Raw genomic sequence first — 26,551 nt, 5'->3', positions numbered from 1 at the left:
GGTGCAACGTTCGGCGAATAAAGTCGCACATGTCTTAGCTAGTGAAAGTTGTAATAGATCTCTATGTAAAACTTGGCTCCATGTATTTTCTGATTGTATTAGCTCGGAAATTGCTACTAAGGAGCTATGAACTTTGAATAAAGTGACAATGATTTTTCAAAAAAATTAGAACACAGTAGGTTCACCCCTCCCCGAATCCCGACGCAAGCGCACGAACCGTCGCCGAACCAACCAACACGAGAAGAGAGCTCGGGAGAAAAATTGTCGGAAACTTTTTGACCCGCCCCGCCTCTTCAAAATCCCGCCTCAAACGCCACTCCCCCGCCCACCGCCCGCCGCAGGCGCCTCCCCCTCGCTCGCCCCGCCAGCGACGCGCTCGCATTATGGCGCGGCGGCGCCGCCGTCGCGCGTTCGGCGGCCGCCCGGAGCTCCGCCTGGCCTACGGCTCCCGCGCCCGCCCGCTCGGCCGCGCGATCCTCGCGCTGCTGCCCCCGCCCCCGCCCCCCGGCGCCCCCTGCCCCGTCTGCCGCGGCGCGGCCTCCGGGTGCCTCGCGTGCCGCCGCTGGGCGCACCTCCTCCGCGACGGCGACCCCGTCGCGTACCGCCGCCTCGTCACCCGCGCCGTCTGCGCCGTCGAGCCCGTGCCGGCCGCGCCCCTGCCGCCGCAGTATACCCCAGGGAACGCCGGGCACTCGCAGGCACAGGTTTATTTATTTTCTATCCTTGCTCGTGTCGTGCTTGCGGTGGCTAGATTTCTCGTTTCTTGTTGGGTGTATATCTGAAGCTGCCGTTCGTTTGCCTGCATTGTGCTACGTACGCCCCAGCTCGTTCGGGAGACGATAAAGTGGATCTTGACGGATCGGTCCTGTAGAACCAAGAACGTCCTCTGCAATGGTATCCATCAGGTACGTACGATGAGTGTCATTTTTTTTTGAAAGGCGACGAATGATTTGTGGTATGTAAAAGAAATTGCCGCCGCACGTTTTATTGTCTAGCATTTCCTTCTTCGTATGTTTTTCTATCCATTTTTCGCACCTCTCCAGAAACAAATTGTGAGCTGTTGTGAAAACCAATGATGAAGGCTGTGCCATTTTAGTAGTATCTCCCTTCATGTAAGGGTTGTTGATGTTGTGGATGTGTGGTATTGGCAGTCTGCAATTCGTGTAATCAGATTAGGTTCTTCAGTTGTGAAAACATACCATGTAATTTTGTGTACAAAGTTTTGTACTACTTTTCTTTGGCATCGACAACTTTATAAGTGGCATCATACGATGAGTGCATTTGATCTTAATGTTTGACCATCAACATATTTGTTGACATTTGTATTGTATATGTGAAAATGGTACGAGCTTTGTACTGATGTAAAACTTTTCAAAATTGTATGTAAACCAGTAAACTCCATAACCAATCCTTGCTGCTCTATGTCCTCACTATATACGGAGCTTAGTCTTAGTAGCTAAGGACAACCTTTTCTTGGATTGGAAGGTTGCCATGCTTGATCCGTTGGTATAATTATTTTTTGCTCTTTATATATTTTTCATTAATGCTTTTAAATCTTTATGCTTACTAGGGTGGCCAGGCTAACCTTGTTTCTTCTTCATCCTGGAATATTCTCCTGGATAGAGTAAGTGTAAAGGAAATCCTTTTTCTTTGCTTAGTAAAGTTCCTCATATCCTTTGCTTGACAGAAACTTGTTGTCTTTCAGATTGGGGATCTTCTCATGTGCTATATTCTGAGGCATTCATCAGTCTTTTTGCCCATTAAAAAGAGTGATTACTTTCAGGTGACTGGTGTTCCACTCAACATTGTTCTGCACAAGCCTATATTTGCCAGTACCATGGCAAGGAAACAACAATCCAGATCGATAGAAGTCAAATGCCCTACGGTAAGAATTTATGTTCAGATCATGTGGCCCAGTGATTATTTAATTTAGGTTCGTGTCTTGTTATGCCAACTTAAGTCTTTGGTCCCAGTCTGGAAGCTCTTCAGGTTACAATTAATTTCAACCTGGCTATGACTCTGCATGCACACAAAAATACTACCTGTCTTTTTTTTTTTTGAAATTTATAAATAATACCTGTCTGGACTGGCACTTGCACAGCGAAAACCATTCAGACATACTGCGATGCATTAGGGTTGATGACGGATAAATACCACCAGAAAGATAGCTACAACGGCTCCTCTGCAAGGAGATAGGAGAGATCAGAGACTGGGATGATGTAGGAGACTAGTAATTAATTTATTTCTTTTTGCTTGATTAATTCATCAAAAGCTCCTGTCTTTATAGAGGCCTATCAACTCAAACTATGTCAGATGAGTATATATTGACATATTAATAAAAAAATCCAATTGTAATGGTGGATCTTATCCCTTAATCTAAACCGGCTATGGGCGACCGGGCCTAGCATGTGGTTACTAACCCAAATGACATTATAAATTTTATTTGACTGATGTTCTGCCATGGAAATAAGGCTCCTCACGCAGGTTCAGGTTTTCAATAGCCGAGAGAATCTTCCATTTTTTTCATTCCAAACAATTCTACATACATGCTCGTTGGGGATGGAAAACAATGTTGTATTAGTATTACTCTTAATAGTTTGAATTTTCTTTATGTGGTGTAAACAATTGGTAGTTTACTCTGGTTTGTTTCATAGCTGCATTTTAAAAGTAAACAAACTGATTAAGCATTTGAATACAAATAATCAAGATGGCCGCACCCAGTTTGTTGTAAAATTCATTACCATTTCCCGAGTTTTCTTCAACCAGGAATTGGCTTTCTTAATAATGTTCTTTGATACTATATGTTTAAAATATCTTGATGACCTCACCGCCGAATGTTCTTTTATCAAACAAGCACACTGTGAATGCTGTGGTATATTTTATTCTAATAAACTGATTGGATACTGCATGTCTTTGTGATCTCAGTGCCACGTGTTGCGTAATGCAAAGATGAAACTAAACATAACCGGAGGCAATCGTGGCAACAGTTCAGACTCTGCATTTTACTGTTCAGATAACACTCAGAAATGTGATGCTCTACAAAGTTCTGGAAGTTGTGATGCTGAAAGAGTTATAAAGCCTAATTGTTCAAGTGATGGATGTAACTGTTCCAATTGCTTTACCCGGAAGCCTAGGAAAAGAAAAAGATTGTACAGCTGGCAGCGCCGCAGTAAGCGGAAGCAGATCTGTAATGAAGATAAGTTAACAGAGTTAAGTAAATTAAACAACAGTAATTATGCTGTGTGTAATCTCTTATCAGATGGCGCAGCTGCTGGAGTGAATGGTCAAACACACTCCTTGAAGCGTACTGCAGATAACATTTCTATTGGAATGAACAATGATGAATTTGTTTCACAAATTGAAGAGCCATGTGATGTACCCGTCCTGTCATTAAAGAAGTCACCTAGTTCTGTGTCAGATACTAGTCCTTCCCAGGATCTATTTTGTGGTTACTGTAAATCAGGAGTCCAATGTACAAGTCCCAAAGTAGGACCCTCCAGCTACTCACAACTGAACGTCAGTTCCTTCCCAATCTCCTGTTATTTGTTATTACCGTTTCTTTCGTGCTTACACTCAAGTTCCGTCTACCTTCCTAAATCATTTGTTATTCCATTCATTTTGATTTTTGTCTACTGTTGTAACATTATAGTCTCCAAGTTATATAGTAGTGTCAAAAGCAATAACTTGGATGAGAGAAAAATAGAAGATGCGAATATTGGCACTTAAAGATTTTCCACTTAGTGCCTCACCGACATGCTGATCTTATGGCCACATGTTGGTGAGACAATGGAATGATAAATCCTCAATAGCACCTCCTTGCATTGTCAAACCGCATATTTTACCAGCATCGGGTAAAAAGTAGACCAGAAAACCGTATCTTTGTTGTGACTATTTCTCAATCAGTCATATGTGTTAGATGTGTATAGTCCCGTTTCGGTATATCCCCATTGTATAAGGGGTTTTCTGCACTTTGACACACATGTATATGTAATGGCCTTTGGCCCTCAGGAAATACTAGTTGCTCACTTATCCAACATGGTATCAGATGCTAGGTTAGCCTCGCTCTCTTGCACGACGCAACTCCGTGCGCCCCTCTAGCTTACCTCGATTCCTGCTGGCCCAGCCTCATCTCCGGTTGCTCTGGTCCGTCGCTGGCCGGACCTGGCGCCCTGCGCCCGGAGCTCTCCTTCTCCGGCCGGTTGACCCCGTCTCTGGATCCGACTGTCCTCTACGCCCCTGGCCGCCGGCGCTCTTGTCCTGACCGGCCGCCGGCGCTCTCGGCTCTCTTCGTCCGCCGCTGTGCTCGGCTGCCTGCGTCAGGTGCCCTCTTCGTCCGCCCGCGCGCCCCTGCTTCCGCTCGAGCACGGCCGCCCGCGCGCCCCTTTAGATCGAGCGGGGCCAGGCCGCCTGCTCGCCCCTGCTTCAGATCGAGCGGGGCCAGGCTGCTCGCCTCAGCGCCCCTGCTTCAGATCGAGCGGGGCTAGGCTGCCCGCCCCAGCGCCCCTCCTTCAGATCGAGCGGGGCCATGCTCGCTCGTTCTGCAGCCCGATCCGGATCGGCTGTCTTCCGTGCGTTGACAAAAACAAAAAACAAAAAAAAACAGAGAAAGCAAAAGAAGCCTTTGTTATGTCTTCTTCGGGCTATGTTGCTGTTCCTCGGTGTTCGATGATCTTCGATGGCACCAACTACGCTGAGTTTGTGGGGTTCATGCGCATCCATATGCGTGGTCTTCTTCTGTGGGGTGTTCTTTCTGGCGAGGTCCCCTGTCCGCCATGCCCTATTGCGCTCGTGGCCCCAATCCCGCCGGTGCCGCCGGTGCTTGCTGCTGATGCTTCTCAGGCTGATCGGGATGCAGCCAAGGCTCTTATGATGCTGCTGTTGATGCTTATGATCAACAGGTATCCGCCTATTTTGATGCTCTCTCTGTCTACCGGGATGATCTGTCTGCTTATACTCAGTGGTGCAATGATGATGCTCGAGCTGCTGCTGTTCTTACTGCAAGTGTCCTACCTCAGTTTGCTTCGGAGTTCATGGGCCTCGGCACTATTGCAGCGATGTGGTCCTATCTTTGTCAGCGCTATCAGCCCTCTGGTGATGCTCTATACCTCTCTGTGGTGCGTCAGGAGCATGCTCTTCAGCAGGGTGACTCGTCTGTGGATGAGTTCTATTCCCAGTGCTCTGCCATCTGGCGTCAGCTTGACTCACTGCGGACAGTTGTTTGTGGCACTTGCTGTTGTTGCCAGACTACGAGGTCTGACTTGGAGTTTCAGAGGGTCCATGAGTTCTTATCTCGTCTCCGCTCCGAGTTTGAGCCTCGCCGTGCTCACTTGCTTGCTCGTGGTCGTGTTCCTATCTCGGGGATACTTGCTGAGCTTCGTGCTGAGGTGACCCGCCTTCGCTCTGCTGGTTGCTTCTGGTTCCGTCAGTTTTGGTTGCCCGGGCTCCTGTGTCGTCTGCTCGCCTCACTGCTCCGCCGCTCCTGCCCACTCCTCCAGGGGGAGTGAGCCGTCCTCCTTATGCTGAGAAGGGCACGTCGCGCCGTGACACCGTCTGTGGTTACTGCTCCCGGCCAGGTCACCCAGAGTCTGATTGTCGCCAGAAGAAGCGAGACCAGAGGCGCTCCTCCTCCAGCGGGCCTCCTGTGTTTTCCTCGGCTCCGTCACTCACTGACCAGGACATTGTTCGCCTCAAGCGTCTTCTTGCTTCCTCAAACTCCTCGTCGACTGGCTCTGCTGCTGCCGTGGCTGCATCCTCCTCCTCGTCATCACAGGCATCTACACAGTCAGGTACATCTTCGTGGGTTCTGGATTCTGGAGCCTCCTTTCATATGTCTTCTGATTCTTCCGCGTTGTTTTCTCTCCGACCTCTTGATTCGCCTGTTAATGTTCTTACTGTCGATGGCACATCTCTTCCTGTTGCTAGTCGTGGTATTCTTTCCACTCCATCCTTTTCTGTTCCGAGCGTTTCACATGTTCCTCGCCTTACCATGAATCTTTTCTCCGCTGCCCAACTTACTGATTCTGGTTGTCGTGTCATTCTTGATACCGACTCTTGCTCCATTCAGGATCGTCGCACCAAGACTTTGGTTGGTGCTGGCCCCCGGCGCCGTGAGTCAGAGGGCCTTTGGGAGGTTGACTGGCTTTGTGTTCCTTCCGCTGCCACCACTTCCGCCAGCTCTCATGCTCTTGCTGCCTCTTCGTCTGCGTCCTTCCAGCAGTGGCATCATCGACTTGGTCACATCTGTGGCTCTCGCTTGTCTTCCTTAGTTCGTCAGGGCCTCTTAGGGTTTGTATCTGGAGATGTCTCCTTACATTGTAATGGCTGCAGACTTGGCAAACAGAATCAGTTACCCTATCCTACTAGTGCGTCTGTATCTCAGCGCCCTTTTGACTTAGTTCATTCTGATGTCTGGGGTCCTGCTCCCTTTGATTCGAAAGGTGGTCATCGCTACTATGTTTTGTTTATTGATGATTTCTCTCGCTACACTTGGCTCCACTTCATGAAATCTCGTAGCGAGGTTCTCCCTATATACAAATGTTTTGCTGCCATGGTTCACACCTAGTTTGCCACGCCCATTCGTACTTTTCGTGCTGACTCCGCTGGAGAGTATATCTCTCAGCTGTTGCGTGGTTTTCTCGCGGAACAGGGTACTCTTGCCCAGTTCTCCTGTCCTGGTGCTCATGCTCAGAATGGTGTTGCCGAGCGAAAGCATCGTCATTTGCTTGAGACGGCTCGTGCGCTGATGATTGCTGCTTCCCTTCCACCCCATTTTTGGGCTGAGGCTGTTTCCGCATTTACCTATCTCATCAACATTCAACCATCGACTGCTTTGCAGGGTGGCATTCCTATGGAGTGTCTCACTGGTCGCTCTCCTGACTATTCAGCTCTTCGTATGTTTGGATGCGTCTGCTATGTTCTTCTTGCCCCCCGAGAACGCACCAAACTGACTGCTCAGTCGGTTGAGTGTGTTTTCCTTGGCTACAGTGATGAGCACAAGGGCTATCGCTGTTGGGATCCTGTGGGTCGTCGCTTGCGCATCTCGCGTGATGTGACTTTTGACGAGTCTCGTTCTTACTACCCACGTTCTTTTTCCTCGAGTTTCTCTGTGGACGACCTTTCTTTCCTTCTCCTTCCCGATACACCCTGCTATGTGCCTCATGTGTCACCTCTTCCTCTGGCACCTCTCATTCCTTCTCATTCACCACCGACCCCGTCTTCTCCATCCTCCTCCTCCACCTCTCCCCCATCCTCTCCAGTCCGTCGCCCTCTCTCACTGTTTCCTCTCCACTATACTCGACGCTCTCGTACTGAGGATGTCTCCTCTGACGAGCCTTCCACCTCTGATGCACCTCCTCTCACATCTCCTCCGGTTCATAACCTCCGTGCTTGGCCTCGCCCTCCGCCTGATCGTTACTCCCTTGATTGGTACGGTCTCTCTGTTTTGACTGAGCCCACTTCCTATCGCACTGCCATGACTCAGCCTGAATGGCAGCTTGCGATGGCCGAGGAGCTTGCTGCCCTTGAGCGCTCTGGCACATGGGATCTGGTTCCCCTCCCTTCCGGTGTCCGTCCCATCACCTGCAAGTGGGTCTACAAGCTTAAGACTCGCTCCGATGGTTCTCTTGAGCGCTACAAAGCTCGTCTTGTGACCCGTGGCTTTCAGCAGGAGCAGGGGCGTGATTATGATGAGACATTCGCTCCGGTCTACAAGCTTAAGACTCGCTCCGATGGTTCTCTTGAGCGCTACAAAGCTCGTCTTGTGGCCCGTGGCTTTCAGCAGGAGCAGGGGCGTGATTATGATGAGACATTCGCTCCTGTGGCTCACATGACCACTGTCCGCACTCTTCTTGCTGTGGCTTCTGTCCGTCAGTGGTCTATCTCTCAACTTGATGTTCAGAACGCTTTTCTCAATGGCGAGTTGCGTGAGGAGGTTTATATGCAGCCACCACAGGGGTACTATGCTCCTGATGGTATGGTCTGTAGACTTCGCCGCTCCCTATATGGTCTCAAACAGGCCCCTCGCGCCTGGTTTGAGCGCTTCGCATCTGTGGTGACCGCCGCTGGTTTCTTGCCCAGTAACCATGATCCCGCGCTGTTTGTTCACACGTCTCCTCGTGGTCGGACTCTTCTCCTTCTCTATGTTGATGACATGATCATCACTGGTGACGACACTGATTACATTGCCTTTGTTAAGGCTCGCCTTCGCGACCAGTTTCTTATGACTGATCTTGGTCCACTTCGCTACTTTCTTGGGATTGAGATCTCCTCGACCTCTGATGGCTTCTACATCTCCCAAGAAAAATATATTCAGGATCTTCTTGCTCGCGCTGCTCTCGGTGATGAGCGCACGGTTGTGACTCCTATGGAGCTCAACGTTCAGCTTCGTGCCACCGATGGTGACCCTCTTCTTAATCCCACTTGCTATCGTCATCTTGTTGGCAGTCTTGTCTATCTTGCTGTTACGCGCCCTGACATCTCCTATCCTGTCCACATCCTGAGTCAGTTTGTTTCAGCCCCCACCTCTGTCCACTATAGTCATCTCCTCCATGTTCTACGATATCTTCGTGGCACGATCCCTCAGCGCCTTTTCTTTCCCCGCTCCAGCTCTCTTGAGCTCCAGGCCTATTCTGATGCTACTTGGGCTAGTGATCCCTCTGATCGACGCTCGCTGTCTGCTTATTGTGTCTTTCTTGGTGGCTCTCTTATTGCCTGGAAGACAAAGAAACATACTGCAGTTTCTCGCTCGAGTACAAAGGCTGAGTTGCGAGCCATGGCGATGTTGACGGCTGAGGTGATCTGGTTACGGTGGTTACTTGAGGATTTTGGTGTGTTTGCTACTACCTCGACTCCCTTACTGTCAGACAGTACTGGCACTATCAGTATTGCGCGTGACCCGGTGAAGCATGAGCTCACCAAGCACATCGGTGTGGATGCCCACTTTGTGCGTGCTGCTGTGCAGGATCAGACTCTCGCTCTTCACTATGTGCCCTCTGAGTTACAGTTGGCGGACTTCTTCACCAAGGCACAGACTCGAGCGCAGCACGGCTTTTTCCTCTCCAAACTCAGTGTTGTTGATCCACCATGAGTTTGCGGGGGGGTGTTAGATGTGTATAGTCCCGTTTCGGTATATCCCCATTGTATAAGGGGTTTTCTGCACTTTGACACACATGTATATGTAATGGCCTTTGGCCCTCAGGAAATACTAGTTGCTCACTTATCCAACAATATGAAAATCATATTTTTGGGCATTGAATATTTGTTAGTCATAAAATTGGAACTATGATGTGCTATTGCAGGATACCATTTGTGATTTTAGTCAAGTCCATGTCTTCAGGATTATATGCATTCTCCCGTTCCTGTTTCATTTGATACCTTGATTTTTGCTTGATAATTACACGCATGTTTCTAGTGATTTATTACTGGCTTGGTTACCTTTTTTTTTAACAAAACATCCCTGTCATTGGGCTTATATACTACCCTTTCTTAGAATTCCATATGACCGTGTACCCAAATCAGCTTCTCTACATAACTTGTACAAAGTTTTGCTGCTGGGTGAGCCTGGCATCTCTAGTAGATCTCATTAACCCATACAACAACAACAACAACAACAACAACAAAGCTTTTAGTCCCAAACAAGTTGGGGTAGGCTAGAGCTGAAACCCATAAGATCTTGAAATCAACTCATGGTTCTGGCACGTGGATAACTAACTCCCACGCACCCCTGCCCATTGCTAGTTCTTTGGTGATATTCCAGTCCTTCAGACCTCTCTTTACGGACTCCTCCCATGTCAAGTTTGGTCTACCCGACCTCTCTTGACATTATCAGCACGCTTTAGCCTTCGGCTATGCACTGGAGCTTCTTGGAGGCCTGCGCTGAATATGCTCAAACGGTCAAACCATCTCAGACGATGTTGGACAAGCTTCTCTATTGGTAAATGTGTGCGGGGCTGCTCATATGAGTGCTGCCGCCCGCCCCCCTAGGGATAGTGACTTTATAGCCAAGTCAGCCAGGATATCTATCTAATTAGATTGATTAGCTTGAGTTTGTTTCCAAGTATTTAGCTGCTTACCATATCCTGATGAATTGATTCATGTTTTTTAATCTCTAAAGAGAGGCCACCATTGTGTTTTGATCAATAATACCGAAAGGGATATTAAACTCTAGAGCTGCAGCATTAGTCACTGGTATACATTACCTCTCCAGTCACCACCAAAGGCGAATACTGTATGCCCAGCGGCGGAACTTGCCAAAACTGCAACCTACTAAGTGCAGCACGTGACTCTTTTTTTGCGATTTTTGTGGACATTGCTATCTGCTGTTTGATAATGGGCTTTGTGTGTTTCTACTTGGAGTGCTCTTGAAATTAGAAGCACTGATCAATTGGCTTGTTAAACAACCACTTGCAGTTTTTATGTTGGTGTTGTTTCCTCAACATATTTTTTTTACTTGCAGAGTGGTTCCATCTGCTTCAATTGCTTAATGTTGAATGCTTCGAAATGTGTGTCAGTAGATTCTTTGATACCAAGACAGGCCATTTTCTATAACAAAGGATTATCTGAGAATGTCTTCCATCGTAGCAGTATCCTTTTGCTATTTTAGTACCTGTCAAAGCTCGAAGTGTGTCAATCTCTTGAAATGGCACCCTGCAATTATTGTCAACAGAATAGTTCTAAAGTTGCAGTAAGTGGAGAACGAAACCTACTCTCAGTTTTTTCGTCTTGTTGGGCGAGTATCAGTGGAGGGAGCATGCTGGTTCTGTGTGGAAGTGATAAGATAATTGGTGACTTACATAGCAACGTGGGATATTTTTTGGAGCCTTTTCCCCATATGTATGTCACTTGTCACAGTATGTTGGCACCCTTCCCTTGATAATTTTGCGTATCTCGTATGGTGTACTCACTGTAACGTTTTCCTAGTGACCATTGACCACATCATCTGATTTACAGACGTTCAGCCATATTGTAAATAAAATATACCGTTTCTATTTTGATAGAGATGTGTATCTGAATATATTTTCATGAAATATGAGGCTTGCAAGTTGCAACTATGGATCTGAGGGTAAATCAGTTCAAAATTTTGTAGGCGGAACTAACACCTAGTTGCAAATTTTCATTATCTATACTATGCTACTCGGAGGAAACTTCCGAATTGTTCCAAATAACTTGTAAATACTCCCTCCGTCCGGAAATACTTGTCGAAAAAATGGATAAAAATGGATGTATCTAGAACTAAAATACGTCTAGATACATCTATTTCTCCGACAAGTATTTCCGGACGGAGGGAGTAGTTTACATTAATCAGTTTCTTAGTCTTCCCTTCAAATTATATGCATGATTGTGTGATATATGAAAAACCAAAATCAGTTCATTCCAGGCTAATTTCTTTTGCTAAAAAGGTCTTGTGGATATTATTTCGTAGCTCTGGTATGTGTTTGGTTTGTTTTATGTTAATACTTCTTTCGTTGCATGTGTTTCCTCTGTAATTTATACTTAATCTTTTGAGGACCTACATTTTACAAGATGTTACATGATGGAAAAAAATTAAAGCACTAGATTGTTGAAATGCTGACATTTGGAGGTTCACAGGTGACACTTGGCAACTCTTACTGTGTATTTATATGTATGCTGTATATATAATTTGTCATAGTATCTTCTTCAAACTTTCCTTAATACTGTTAGACTTGACAAATAAAAGGAAAGGACCAGACACACTGTCTTTATTGAAGCGCATATTTGGAATCAAGGAATGCTGCATAAAGTTCGTCCAATGTGATTGCCATGGATCTTCCACACCAAATTCTAATTGCCTGTGAGTCAACAGATTTAATTTGTACTATATTGCCACTAGCCAACATATCATTTCAGCATTCTGCGTAACTTTGCACATAAGCTTTAGACTGCACGTGAGGATCTCAATTTCACCTTCCTCTGTCAAACACATGGTACTACTGAACATGTCTGTTTGAGGTACTACATATTTTATCTAACTTACTAATCCAAAGTAAGGACAATTATTAGTGGCCTACTGCCAGGCGAATAAAGTATCTTAAAGGTTTAAATTTGTCACCATTGGATTTGGGTGGTGTGTCATAACACAATTTTGTTCGTTTATTAACAGGAAAGAATGGATCAGTTTTCCTCTATTGCAATAACATACATGTAAACATTTACGCGGGCCATTATATTTTGTGCTAAAGGGCATGTGGAGATAGATACATTATACACTACTATTTAAAAATGTCTCCGTATTTTTGCTCCATTCCCATCCTTTTTTTAATCAAACATGTTAACCTTATGTAAGCCACTGCAAATGCATTAATGGAGGCCATGACATCGTTATTCTGAAGATATTACTTTCTCCCTCGTTGTCACACTTATGCAGGATAATATGTTCATCACTTCATCTTTTCGATTTTTCATCTATCTAGCTCTATTATTGTAAATGGTTAATGATTCCTGTTACCAGGTATCATTGGATGCTTCAACTAGTGAAAAATCTCATAAGGAATTCTAAACATTGCCAGTACAAGAAACTATTTCTGAAGCATTGTTCTGTCAAGTCTAAGGTACTTTTGAACAACTAAACCACTTTTGAGTACTATTATTAAGAATCAAACAATGAAATTGTTTATGGCTAGTTTGCTTTCTCTTATCCTTTTGTCTGAACTATCCTATAGTTATTTGCTTTAACCGTTGAAATTTTAGGGCTTGTTTTTGTTGCTTTCTACAGCTCGCCACAATCTAGTGTCAAGTGTGGCAAACTACGGCCCACTGTCACTGGTTCAGCATAATTGATTCTGCTTATATACTTTGACTCTTAGAGAGGAGAAACATCCGCCTCCTACTTTTCATCTGGTTAGATTAGGGAAAAAATGTTTTTGTTAGGGCATGACTTACTGGCCTCTTAACTGTTATGCTGGTGAAACATGCAGCATTGTGTATGTGTTTGGACGTTTCATTCTACACAGGCTGGTATATTGTTTACTTGGTCAAAATGACACAAATGTATTAATGTGAAACTAGAACAATGATTCCATATTCTCTTTTAAATTTTAATACAAAACAGGTGGCAAAAGATGGGTTCCCTTCAGGCAACATAAAATATTCAAGAGGAGGAAAATCAGCATATTGTGGTGAATCTTTTGCTCAGTTGGAAGCTTACAGTACACATCAGCAAGTACTATCCTTTGTCTGGGCAGTGTTGACACGTATCATACCACAGCCTTTGTTAGGGAATCCTTCTAGTAAGAGATCTTTAAGGATGAACATTTGGAAGTTTATAAGGTTACGTAGGTTTGAAACATTTCAAGTAACTGATTGTATTGGTGACTTGAAAGCACCAGAATATTCTTGGCTATCAAAAATTGGATTCACTAGTTGCATTTGTTCTGTACTACTTGGAGAAGAGACTGGGCTGTCAAATGGCACAGAGGAGCAGAAACAGAACAATCTCTTGCATTGTTGGATTAGCTGGTTATTTTCTGACATTGTGATCCCATTGATCAATACATACTTTTATGTTACAGAAAGAGAAACAAAACGATATGATGTTTTCTATTATCCAAAGTCAGTGTGGAGGAACCTAACTAGCAATACTATTGCTACCTTAAAGGCGCAGAGCTTCAAGATTTTGTGTGGTACATCGAGGAGAGCAATAAAACATTTGTACCGTTCTTCAAGAGTGAGATTTCTTCCAAAAGCAAAGGATATCAGACCATTAGTAAATTTTAAAGCTCAGTCAAAGGATGGTATTCTCAACAAGTGTCATTTAGTTATTAAAAAATTAAGGGCTGATAACCCAGAGATGTTTGGTTCTTCTGTTTTTGATTATGATGGTGTTTACAAAAACCTTTCCAGTTTTATGTCTTCAGTAAGAAGACAGTTGACAGAGTCAAAGATATATATTGTGGTTGCTGATGTATCCAAGGCATTTGATTGTGTTAATCATGACGTGCTACTGAAAATTATGGATGATGTTCTGAAAGGTGATGAGTTTGCCTTGAGAAAATGTACCAAAGTAATTTACAGTAGGTCTAAGAATGTGGCTTACCGCTTTGATTCAAATGTCTCCGTCAGCAATGGAAACAGAATTAATGATTTCTCAATTCAGCCATCATCAGGTGGTGGCATTCTAGTTGATCAGGTACTGAATCAGAGCTCATTTCATTTGTTCTGGGGTTTGACTTGTTACTGAACGTGACTGGTATTAAGTATACGTAACAACCACTTGAATATGCAAATGCTTGTTACTAAAGGCGGAAGCTACTGAGATCTTAATGTTTTGCCTATCCCATTTAGTTAGGGGGTCAGCTTTGCATTTCCACCTTCATGTCTATGGAAGTCTAATGCCAAAAAGAAAAGTTTTTCACAGGACCTACTAATTATGGAACATAAATAATAAAATATCTGCTAGCGATGTTAAATATTCTGGCACATACTTCTGGGGTGAGTTCTTTAATGTAAATATGTAATCCATCTGGTAAGTAAAGCTGTGATCACACAATTGCATTGATGCATGATGCATGCATACAATCTTTGCTTCTAAAAGGGTTTACCCATCCATGTTCAGAAAATCACTTAGGAACTTCTTGAGCAATCAGATTTATAGTATATCTGCATAGGTCACATTTGTCATCTGGTCTGTTAACCTAATACACGAACATACCAGATTAGGTGTCTTGCCTTTGTGAGGACGGTGAATGATGAGCTTATATTTTCCAAATTTGACCGATTTTTTGGCAGGTAATTGCTATGTTTCGTCGTCTACCAAGATATGCAAGTTTCATGAAATTTGATTGAAGTTTCACCACAGTTAAAATCCATGGTCCATTAGCTGAGAGAAGGGCTAAGGGAGTAGAAAGTGATTTTGGAACATGTTTTCAGTTTTTGCTTGCCCATGCTGTTGCTCTATCTTTTTTGACAATCTGTTTACTTCCGATTGTTTGTTTCTTACACAGAATAAAAGTATTCACCAACAGAATATGTTAAAGCTCTACCTTTTGTGTAAAATCAGGGAACTGTTAGTACAATCCGGAAGGAAGAGCTTCAACGTGTCCTTTTCGAACAAGTCAAGTGCAATATTCTGAAGATTGGGCCAAACTTTTACTTGCAGCAAGTAGGGATTGCTCAAGGAAACAAGTTATCTCCCAACCTTTGTTCCCTATACTATGGCCACCTTGAGAATTCTGTGATATTGAATTTTCTGCGTGATGGAAATTCAGGAGATGCTATTTCAGAACCGGAATTTTTAATGATGAGGTTCATTGATGACTTCATGTTTATCTCTCTCTCAAAGAAGCATGCTTTGAATTTCTTTAATAGGATGAGAAGAGGTTTTGTGTACTACAATACTTACATGAATGACAGCAAATATGGTTATAATTTCAATATTGGAGATAACGAGCAGTGCGATAATAGGATCTACAGGGGCGATGATGGAGTCACTTTCATACCATGGAGTGGTTTGCTTATAAACTGTGAAAATTTAGAAATTCAAGCTGATTATACAAGGTATGTCTGTCAGTTTCTAGTTTTAGTTTGTTGATTCAGTTGATCAATATTGAGATCATCTTCATTGATACAGAACATGGATCTAGGATGGTTGACCTGTTTATAGCCCTGAGGAATATTTGACCGCCGCTGTGGTTCTGCCATCTTTTTGTTGAAACCTGGATTAATCATTTTTGTGTATTTCTTTTAAACCACAGGCAATTAAATAAGTTGAAATGTTGATACAAGATTCTCCTGATTTTTTGTCTATTTTTAAAAGCTTGTTGAGAACGTACAGTAGAGCACACGAGCTCCAGTGCTTCTGTTAGCAAAATTTTGTAAATTTTACAAAGGTGTCTGTTTGCTTTATTGCCTAATTTGGCAGTGTTTGTCTTACTGGTTCTCCAGTGATCCAGTCCACCCCCCCCCCCCTACCCCCCTTAATTTTGTTCAACGAGTATTCACAAACTAATTTTCCTAATCAAAAACTGTTGAAGAACTAGTAATGAGTATGCACATTTCTCAAACAGGTATTTAGGCATTACAATCATCTCCACGATCACTGTGAAGATGCATTCTTCCATGAAGTACCTTAGCAGCAAGCTATGTCATTATATGCGTCCGAAGTGCCATCCCATTTTTTACGACTCCAATATCAACTCACTGGGCACTGTAAGACTGAATATGTATCAAGCCTTCCTGTTATGCGCAATGAAGTTCCATTGCTATATGCGGAGCATGCCTTATTCCAGCATAAGCAAACCCGAGTTGCTGCATGTCATTAAGAAGACCTTCAGGTATTACATTTCTCTCGACATTTATATTTGTGATACAAAAAACTACGCTGAAGTGCTTTATCTTTACTATCTATCCACTTATTTCATCAAACAAGGTATAACTTTCTAATCCCTTCTTCCGATGAATAGATACATGCATAGTCTGATTGTCAGCCGTATGCAAGATATGGAGCTGCAATCAAATGTGCGCCCAGTTCTAAAGCTAAGACGCAAAGAAACCAATTGGCTTGGACTATCTGCCTACATCCGCGTGCTTCAAAAGAAACAATCTCGTTACAAGGATTTGTTGGCGTTGTTGATAGCAGAGGCTGAGGGTTATGGTCATATGGACTGTGATTCTGACAGTTTGTGCTATGCTGTGGATGATTCTCACTCGTCAATGTTCTGGAAGTTCAAATATTAGAAGGAAACTCGAGGGGCCTGAGTATTGCAGAGAACTCTTATTTTGTGGGTACAGTTTTAGCAGGATTGGCTTATATACAGCTCTACCTGCCATATTATCAGGTAGAAAGGGTGAAAACTAGTTGCTTCTGGAATTGCAGTAACACTGATCATGTTTGCGCCAAGCTTTCACTTCATAGTCTTATAGCAGCATTTTATATGTTCCTGTATCTGATCCCATGTGTCTGATTAGCTGCTAAATTCATTAACAAACAAGCATCATAGCTCTACATCACATTTTACTTTAGTCATTAATCTTTTGCGTGTTTTTTATAAACAGATGATTAAATGTCAAAGAACATCATTGAATGATTCCTATTATAGAAGCCTTGATGAGCAAATGAGAGTAGTAGTCATTTTTTTCTTGATGGTCAGGTTGTTTCAGACTGTCCAATCAACTTTCAGTTATATTGTACATGCTATGACTATTGACACCAAATCTTGACTCATATGCAATTAGTACTAGGAACTTGCTTTGTTTTAAAACTGGAGTTTCTTTTTAGAAAAGTATTCATCAAATGAGATCTAGTTTTGATGAGCTCATCATGGAAACCTAATGGTGAAAGTAAATCGTGATTCTAAAGTTTGATTCCAAGTTGTAGCTTTTCGTAATGGAATCAGTTGCTGGTGATGGGAAATGGCACAACTGGTGACCACACACGGAGGAGGTTAATTTGTCTTTCTAGGAAACAAACAAAAGTTCACTTGTTAGAAACTATGAGCAAATTCTATATGCATAATTTATTTATTCGTGTGGGCTATTTGTAAGTCGCCTGAAAATATGTTGATGTGTGTACTGGCCCCATATGTGTTTGTGTGCACATGCGTGTGCGCGCGGATGCATGTGTATGTGTGCGTGTGGGTTGGGGAACCATGCATGTGTGTATGTATGTGGATGTATGCGCATGTGTGAGATGGGGAGGTGACATGAGGTGCAGTTCATATTCGTCGTGTCAATAGATGATTAATTTCCAGCATTGTTGTTTTATTGTTTGTATATTGATTACAATATGGATGTATACATGCAAATTTCATATAATCTGCGTGCAAATCTTATAACCGAAAGTTACACTACTATATGGTTGGTTTTGGAATAGTGCAAGTTCTATGCAACATGTGCAAGTTTTGTTATCCTTTGTTTTGAGTTTTTTTCTTCATTTTTTCCTTTAGGATACCAATGCCTTTAATTTGTTACACCTTAGAATAAAATTTGTCTTTTGTTCGTGTTTCCTTTAGTTTACGATGAATATGTGTGCAATATTAATAAGAAAAAAGAGATGATTTTATGCTTATTAGCAAGTCAACTCATAGTAGATAGAGTATCATGCAGATTTATAGTTTAGACTTATCCTTATCTTCGTTTCTGAAACCATTTTAATCAAGTACGTACTCTAACTAACACTAGTGGACACCGAACGTCATATCTTTAATTAGTATTTTTTTGCAAAATATAGATATGTGTAAAAAGAATTGCACATCACATTTGTTTTTGTTCTTTTTGGAAAAGGAGGTTAAAACCCTGGGCCTCTGCATCAATTGATGCATACAACCATTTTTATTTATTATTCAACAAAAGTCTGATAAAAACATACATCAAGCCATCTGAAGCCACCACTCACACCTACAAACTTGATAATGTGGAGTGCTCTCACTCCCCATATCTAAAAAACCGGTGTTGTCCGTGATCTATCCACATAACGTATCAGAACCTACAACTAGTGCAGACCACCTAAAGCATACATCACATGCACACATTTTAGAAGATGTCATCATCATTGAATCGTTGACCCATCTTTAAGAAAGAGATCTGCATTATCCTTGTTAGTGCGGCCATCCGTTGACGCCACCACGGCGCCCAAAGGCACCTCCTCCCTGCACGCAAACTGCTGAGCACGTTGCGGTTGTTGCCGGTACACCGCAGCACCATGCCGCCAAGTACCACCAGACGACACAACTTGAAGTCTCTGGAAGATCTGTCATGCGTAGCACCCGCCGAACATGTATGCGCTACCGTAGCACCTGTCGGCCAGGTATGACTTGACATCTCCACCGAAGCTCCATGCAAGACGAAGCCGCTCCACCTCCTGCCTCTGTCTTCTCGCTCCACAAACGATGCTCCCAAGAGAGAAATGACACCGCAATGCCGCCATCGTCTGATCTGGAAGACCAGATCCTAGGGTTTCCCTCGGAACAGCATAAGTGGGTTGACAGTAGTTACACGATGATGCCTTCATCAAGGTAACAGCGCAAAACGCCACCATTGCTTGCCGTTGGCTCGGTTTTCATCGACAACTATGTCTCCCCGACTCGCAACCGGGAATAGATGACGGATCTCGAGATCCGACCACCCAGCCTCCGAAGGAGATGACCCCCACCGCCAAGTCCAGGGTCGCCCCCCAGGGCGTCCGCGCGATGCAGATCAAGGCCAGGAGCGCCAACGTGATCCGAAGCCGAACCAGATGTTGAGCGGCTTCAACATGGTCGTCGTCGCCACCAGCCACTGCGGCTATAGACCTGCCACCACATTCCAGCCGTCGTTGTCCGCCATCATCACCGAGGAGATCAAGATCGGGACTGTTGCAATGATCTTGAGCATCGGATGCGCGAGAAGAAGGTCGCTGCTGCTGAGCCGCTCGGGCTTTGCCCTGGCGTCGACGTCGGCGGCGGCGGAGAGGAAAGTGGTGGCGGGGGGCGGAAGGAGGGAGGCGGGGACGCCCTGGTCATTTTTATATATAGAGAAAACTACTAGTAATAATATACAGTGAAAAAAGATTTACATTAGAGAAAAGGGTGTGACTAGATCTAAGTCGACTGAGATTTAATCAAGTATCAGTTAAGTGACATAACATGCAAGAGAAAAAGGAAAAATAATTTTTTTTGGCATGGATCTCAATGTAAGATCTCACGGATATAAGAGCTGAAGTCTCAGTCGATCTTAGCAAAAGTGCAAAACCGTAAAAAATATCAGGCGACTTAAAAATAGTCGCTCCTTTATAGACACCGACAAGTTCACCTAGACGCACATATCTTGGCAACGAAGCAACTAAACCAACCAGAAAACCAAAGACAAATGAACAGTCTGAGAACACGAAGAAGCTAGAGATGATACGTGCATGGCGAACAGCTTAGTCGACCGGATCACTACTGCACCTCCACGTCGCGCCTATCAGACGTCGTCGGTGACTGCCCACAGCACAGGCAGCAAGTGGGGCGCTTGCTCCTCGCCGCTGTCTTCCTGCGTTCCTCCGCCTCCTCGTCCGGCAGCGATCTCGTCACCACACCCGCCGGCACCGGGAACCACTTCCGCTTCGCCAGATTACGCATGCACTTTATCTTCTTCAGGACGAAGGCGCATATCTCCCCCATAGCCCTGCAAGAACATTGCATACGTTTATTGTGTGTGTATATGAGGATTGTTCGAAGCTAGCATCGTATACGTACTCTCCGATGTAGACGACGCAGATGAAGGAGACGCAGGTGATGACGACGATGTAGACGCAGGAGGTGGCGTAGCGCGTGGTGCCGGCGATGTAGGCGCCGACGAGGCTGGCGAGGTCGACGAAGGTGGTGAGCATGAGCGCCACCACCTTGGCCTCCCCGTGGTAGAACCGCTCGCTCATGAGCAGCACCATGATCACCAGCGACGTCACGAACGCCGTCGCGTTGAAGTAGTAGAAGATGACGTACCGAACCCAGTGCTCGTCGCGCAGCACCGGGTTGCCGGCGCGGTGCCCGCCGGGGCCCTCCTTGGTGTCCTGCCAGAACCCGCCGGGCGGGTTCAGGCCGGCCTGGTAGGTCACCGACGCCGCCACGGTCGCCAGCACCATCAGCCACCCGCGCATCTCCCTGAACCACTTCTTCCGCTCGTCCTCCTTGGCCCCCCCCTGCCCCTGGAGGACGAGGAAGCCCTGGAACGCCGTGCGCATCGTCTCTGTCGACGCGGCGGCGCCACCCGGCTGGTGGAAAGGCGTGATGAGCACGGGGATGCCATGCAGACCGTGACCGGTGGCTGTTGGCACGGTGTCGCCGGGAGCCGCGTCCATGACGGACCGTGTCTCGGACATCTTGGTATGGGGTGCCGGGTTCAGGGCGCGCGCTTGTACAAGAGAAATGTCGAAGTATATGCAGTGCATGTATACTTGCTCTTGACGTCCGTGTCATGTGGACCATGTGACTGTGTGAGCATCGTCTCCTACACAAGCAAGCAAGGACGAAGAATGTCTTCTATGTTTAGCAAGGAACAACTGACCGGTGCTCAGATGCGTGCTCGTACATGGACAAGAAAGGAACAAAGAGACGCCAGCAGTCCACCAGGTCCGGGAATAACAGGATTTTTCTTGAGAAACACTTGTAATTTTATTCGTACTAATAACAAAATTATAAGTACACTTATTTGAATTTAATAAAAAAAGTAACTCCCATGACTAAGAATTACAATGAAATTTCTTGGGAACACCTTTTTTATTGTATCAATCTCTACTAAGATTTCGGTAAAGAGGCTGTAATTGGACTGTAGCAACGATGTTGTTACTTTTTCACCTGCACCAACATTATCAACAATGGTTTTTGAAAGCTCTTAGTCGTCATGCAAAAAAAAAAGAGAAGCCTTGATCGATGAACGTACTTGGGCCGATGATCATCCCCTAGAAGTGCAGGCCGTCAAATCACAATATCTTCATCATGGTGTCGATGAAAGATTTCAACTCCACAAAGACTCAAACCAACAAATAAAGTTTGACACACCAATATAAACTCATCAGATCTGAGTAACAAGATATGTGAGGACATGAACTCTCTAAACTCATGTCACCGCCAAAACAACGAGAGTAAATTTATTCCCACAAAATGACAAAGAACATAGAACTCTTGAAAATGCGAGTCCCTCCACCTCCCAGCACCAAGATGACAGCCACAGACGAGGGGATCAAAAATTTCCTTGCGGCAACTGCAGCGCCCTTAACAGAATTAATTTAATAGAATTTGCCAGTCCACGGCGGCTGAATTTTTTCAGTTTAAATCTGGGTCAATTAGAGTAACTGGCGCTCACGCCAGATCACTGTATGGGCCGGCCAGGTGTGTTTTCTTTAAATTGGTTGACTGATGGGCCTGCGACCGTTGACCTCGGAGAGTTAGTCATTGACTTTTAAAAAAGAAAAAATTCACAATTTTTTAAAATGTCAGTAAATTTGAAAAAAGTACATGAAATTTGAATAAAATTAAAGTTCATTTTTTTCTGAAAAAGTTCATAATTGTTTTTTAAAAAATCAGAATTTTAGAAAAGTTCACAGATTTGGAAAAAGTTCAAGACTTGGAAAATTGTAATTTTGAAAAAGTTCGCAAAAATGAAAAAAATCACGAATTTGGAAAAGAGAAGTTTACAAAAGATTTGAAAAAGTTTCACAAAATTGGCAAAAGTTCATGAATTTGAGAAAAAGTTCATGGATTTGAAAAAATTCACAAAAAATAGAAAAAGGTTTTCAAATTTGAAAATAAGTTCACGAAATTGGAAAAGTTCACGAATTTTATAAACATAAAAAATAAAACGAAAAATAAAAAAGAAATAGGAAAAAGAAAAAGAAAAAGAAAAATAAGAAAATCTGGTGGAAAAAAATGCAGCGGCCGGCCCATCTAGATACCTAGAGGGGGTGCCCGCCGGTTAGCAAAATACACTCTAACTGGCGCTTACGGCTCCAAATAGGAGTTGGGAGTTTTAACTCCAGCCCCCTCCTCTGTTGCGCTGGCGGCAAGCGCTATTGGTGGTGGGGAGGTTCTCTGCCGCTGGCGTCCCAACTGTCGTGCCACTGTAGTAAGCCAGGGCGGTGACCCACCGAGCATGACTTTGGTCGTCAAGTGGACGGCGAGCAGTGAGACGGTTGGTGTATGTCGGATGGTGTGGTGGTTGTCAGATGGTTAAACCAAATCACATAGACAAAAAAAGTACCTTGCGCTGATACCAATTATAGGTTCAAAGTATACGATTAGAGGGGGTGTCTATGTGATTTGGTTTAACCATCTGACAACCACCACACCATCCAACAATTGGTTTGAATTTTGTTGTGTTTGAATTTTGGATAAGTCTTCACAGAAGTGACAGAGATGACAGAGTGAAGAATTCTTCAAAACACAACAATGTACTCCAAGTAAATGTTTTCGAGGAATTGTAACTCGTAACCTTGGTGGAGACAGAGTGATTTGTTTACCCAAATCCAAACCATCATAAATCCAAAATTCATCTCTAATGGCGCATTGTTCTCCTTGAGCTAAGTTTCTCAGAACTCGTCCAATCACTTATGATAGATCTTGCAGTGATTACCGAACTGGTGCAAACATGTTCTTCGACAACCTCAGGCCAGACCAAGTCGGGCTTGCCATGCGAGGCATGCCCAGGCTCGGGCTTCAATCTTCCAGCATTTCAGCTCAGGTTTCGGAGCTGGGCTTACATGTGTTCACTCTTCTAAAAAACAGCATTCGCGCGAGGCTTTCGGGCTCAAGCTTGAGAAAAGGGGCATTTTCTTTCAGGCTTCAGGCCGGTCTCAGGCTTAGCCTGGGGGTCAGGCCTTTTCAAGCCGAGCCCAAAACCTGGCCCGGCCCTGCATATGATCAGATTTATCCAGATGCGAAATCAGGGGGAGCTACAGTTCGATCTGCCTTCGGTACATGCGCACGAAAAGCAACTGCACAGTATTTTGTCTGCAGTAATTTCCCACGGCCACACCAGTCGACCAGCATACAACACAAGGAAAACAACGTAAAAACAGTCACTTTATTCAGCCAAACTGCGTGGTACGACCTGCCTCTCACGATGACTTCACTCAACCGACCTGCAACATGTCAGCCACCAGACTCCCGGCGCGGTGGAGCGCCCGTACCCGTCTAGTTTTCTTGAAGGCGTACAATTTACATAGCTCCCAGTCGGGGCTAAGATCAAAGCTTCTTCACAGTTTCTTCCATAGCACGTTCGTAGTATCTCATTCTCTGTGTAGCTTCCACTGCACCGTCAAAGTCCCTCTTGTCGAACGCTTCCTGGAAGGCTTTGGACCAGGTTTCGAGCTTCCTCTTCATCTGGGAAAGGTTACATATAATGTTAGCCAATTATGCTCCCCGATAGGCGATAATGGCATTGTGTAATAATGTACAGAAGAACCTGAGATTGGATCTTCTTCAGAGTTTCAGAATCACCGGCTTCACTAACAGCTTCACGTATCTCCATCATCTGCAAGTTAAATGAAAGTATAGTTTTCTTCAGAGTGATCATTGCCGAGATATATTTTCTTGGTAAAATAATTAATTCTTCTGGCAGCTATTGGAAGTAAACTATATGAAAGCAGAATTTGATGATTTTTGTTGACTGCATGCAAAAGCGTAAAGGGGGAGATTGTTTTACCTCCATAAGAAGTTCTGGATCATTGATAGTCTTCTCCTCATCAACGTGTATCCCCTCAAGTTGCAGCTGCCAAATGGTTTGGTATGGTTGAAAAGCGTTTTGGTGGTAAGATGTAATTTCCTACTTATGTAAGTCAACGGAAGAAAAACTCAATATAACCATAACAGATGCTGGGATGGCCCAACCAACCGTGCATCATTACGTCAAGCTTTTATGGTTGAACACTTCTGCATCAGTTGAACTTAAGATCACCACTGGAGCAACTTACCAAGTACAATGCCCTTGGTAAAGGTTTGCTCAGTGTGCGATATGCCTCAATGACAAGTGCTGACTGCCCGGCCGCAAAATCTCTCTCTTTCTGCATGAGACACAAGCCATATCAGAAGAGGTTTGGAGGCTCAAACTAAAATGGGAATATCCAACTTTTGCTAAGGATGTCAGTCTCCACCTCTGATTTAGAATGAACAAGGTCAGGATGTAACTTCTTCTGCCAGTCTTTGTACTTTCCTTCTAAGTTGGTATCCTTTACGTCGTATCCTCTGTCCCTACAGAAACCAGTTAAAATTTCAACCACTGTTCTATATGTTTAAGCCGTAGGGTGTTACTATACTAGAATGAACAAGGTTTGCAATGTTAGGATCTTTCAAGAAATCAGTTTAATGGAGATGAATCGATGATATGATTACTAAGACGTGAGCAAGTGATGTTTAAGATGAAGCAAATGGTACAATATTGTAGCATTACAAGAACTGAAAAGTGCATGGAGTGGCTGAAGATGTTTGAAAATCCGATCCTCAAAGTCGATTTTCCAAGGACAAGCAATCACACACGAGGCACGGCATCGAGATTTGTTAACAAGGTTCACCGAACTCGGCTACAACCCCGGGGCATGACTACAGGCGCTCCTCCCCGCTGACACCGCTCCAATACCGAACACCGGACCACCCGGGCACCGACATGCCATCGGATCCGCCGTGCACCTGTGCTATTATTTTGGCATTGGTTATAGGAGGCCTAGGGTACAAGTGTCCTTGAACACGACTCCATACCCTATCTATACACCATACAAATCCAAGTCCAAACTTAACCTGACTTGTAAAAATATTCGACACAATTCCAACAGAAGATATGCATCCAGTTATCATAGGTAGAAAGTTGTGCCACACACAAAAGTTCATTCATCAACCAGTCCCATGCCTTATTATTTTGTTTGCTGATATATGGCGAACACGAAAGTTCGAAAGAGTACCAGCCACATCTCCAGTATATTAACATCATAATGCAGCAAATTCAGGTGTGCTCATAAATTATATTTGTTATAAGTACGGTACACCAGATGCAGTATTTCTCACAAGAAAAATAATAAAGTTGTTTCAAAACTAGAATAACAGCAAATTCAGCAAAAGACACAGCAGAAAGGCAAATATGGTCTGATTGCCCACAAACACGCAACAAAAAATGGAAGGTTCGGGAAGGTTGCTACTCACAGGCCAAATATTTGGAAGTAGTCGACCGCAGGATCAACGGGCTGCACACTCCTGCAGGACCCGCAGGAGAGGAATGCCCCCTTGGCGCCACAACTCCAGCACTCGCCGCCAATGCCGCCATCACCTCCTGCCTGGTTCGATAGGCTTCGAAAGGGAGGAACTCCGGTGGAATCCCGAAAGGTTCCAAGATTGTGGTGGAAAGAGGATGAAGCGAAGGCGGAGGTAGAGCAGGTGGCTATGGGAGCAGGAGGCTGTGGGGGTCGTCGGATGCGGCGGCCGGCGATTCCGGTGAGGTGGAGGCAGATCGGTCCGGCTCGGCGCCACATGGTCTTTGGCTGGTGGACCACTCGGTGGGCGAAGGCACGAGGAAGCCTCAGAAACAAGGGGTCCAAGTGAGTATAGCGGCGCAGTGGTTCGTTGTTGGCGGAGAGAACCTGGGGGAGTTACCAAGCATGGGAAAAATATATACTTGTAAGACACAATAACATGCATGGTATACAACAGGACAGCAGTACTTTTTTGCACAAAGTTTGGACCAAGAATGACCTTCAACCTGGGAGAAGAACACCACTACAACCAGCAGTACACCACCACAATCTCAGACAGAACAGCAGGTCAACCTGAAAAAATAAGCAGGTTCACTTGATTATTTGTTGCCTAAGCATGAAACGGCAAGTCACAATGCTTTATATAAAATTGTATATGAAGCAACTAAACTGATAGTTTCACAAACCCAATATGCATTGTAAACAACTGAACATTACATACTGTCATGCTGCTGACATTACTATGTTATACTACTTCATACCCATCTGAATAAAGCTTCTGTAATATATCCAATAACTATGCATCTAACATTAGTTCATACGCACCTGAATACAGCTTCTGTTACACATCCAACAACTATGCATCTAACAATAGTTCACACGCACCTGAATACAGGTTATGTCACA

General features: G+C 44.4%; 3 protein-coding genes across 5 annotated transcripts; 1 reads left to right on the top strand and 2 right to left on the bottom strand.

Annotated features, from left to right (window-relative positions):
* Positions 1 to 383: 383 nt before the first annotated feature.
* On the top strand, positions 384 to 17,048 carry LOC119341815 (telomerase reverse transcriptase-like). The gene is made up of 12 exons (XM_037613670.1): positions 384 to 704; positions 825 to 905; positions 1,571 to 1,624; positions 1,706 to 1,885; positions 2,926 to 3,516; positions 10,454 to 10,580; positions 11,680 to 11,809; positions 12,467 to 12,566; positions 13,067 to 14,143; positions 15,014 to 15,510; positions 16,020 to 16,286; positions 16,416 to 17,048. Exons 1-12 carry the CDS (start codon positions 384 to 386, stop codon positions 16,687 to 16,689), a joined length of 3,699 nt encoding a protein of 1,232 aa, XP_037469567.1. The 3' UTR covers positions 16,690 to 17,048.
* A 2,590-nt stretch (positions 17,049 to 19,638) lies between these two features.
* LOC119341132 lies at positions 19,639 to 20,810 on the bottom strand. The gene is made up of 2 exons (XM_037613012.1): positions 20,169 to 20,810; positions 19,639 to 20,097 (listed from the first exon to the last, which is right to left on the bottom strand). The coding sequence occupies exons 1-2, from the start codon at positions 20,789 to 20,791 to the stop codon at positions 19,869 to 19,871; spliced, it is 852 nt and encodes a 283-aa protein (XP_037468909.1). The 5' UTR covers positions 20,792 to 20,810; the 3' UTR covers positions 19,639 to 19,868.
* Positions 20,811 to 23,349: 2,539 nt separating this feature from the next.
* LOC119337964 (iron-sulfur cluster co-chaperone protein HscB homolog) lies at positions 23,350 to 26,224 on the bottom strand. 3 transcript variants are annotated; one of them, XM_037610249.1, is made up of 7 exons: positions 26,152 to 26,224; positions 25,599 to 26,032; positions 24,560 to 24,656; positions 24,380 to 24,469; positions 24,112 to 24,177; positions 23,872 to 23,940; positions 23,350 to 23,789 (listed from the first exon to the last, which is right to left on the bottom strand). In XM_037610249.1, the coding sequence occupies exons 2-7, from the start codon at positions 25,922 to 25,924 to the stop codon at positions 23,652 to 23,654; spliced, it is 786 nt and encodes a 261-aa protein (XP_037466146.1). In that variant the 5' UTR covers positions 25,925 to 26,032; positions 26,152 to 26,224; the 3' UTR covers positions 23,350 to 23,651. The 3 variants fall into 3 exon arrangements, with proteins under 3 accessions (XP_037466146.1, XP_037466145.1, XP_037466147.1); XM_037610248.1 differs by having other exon boundaries at positions 26,145 to 26,223; XM_037610250.1 differs by having other exon boundaries at positions 24,560 to 24,650; positions 26,145 to 26,223.
* Between the last annotated feature and the right edge of the window lie 327 nt (positions 26,225 to 26,551).

This window comes from Triticum dicoccoides, chromosome 7B (genome assembly GCF_002162155.2).
Source record: "Triticum dicoccoides isolate Atlit2015 ecotype Zavitan chromosome 7B, WEW_v2.0, whole genome shotgun sequence".
In the NCBI taxonomy this organism is placed as follows: Eukaryota; Viridiplantae; Streptophyta; class Magnoliopsida; order Poales; family Poaceae; genus Triticum; species Triticum dicoccoides.
Note: the sequence above shows the minus strand (reverse complement) of the source record. Positions and strands in the feature narration are given on the sequence as shown.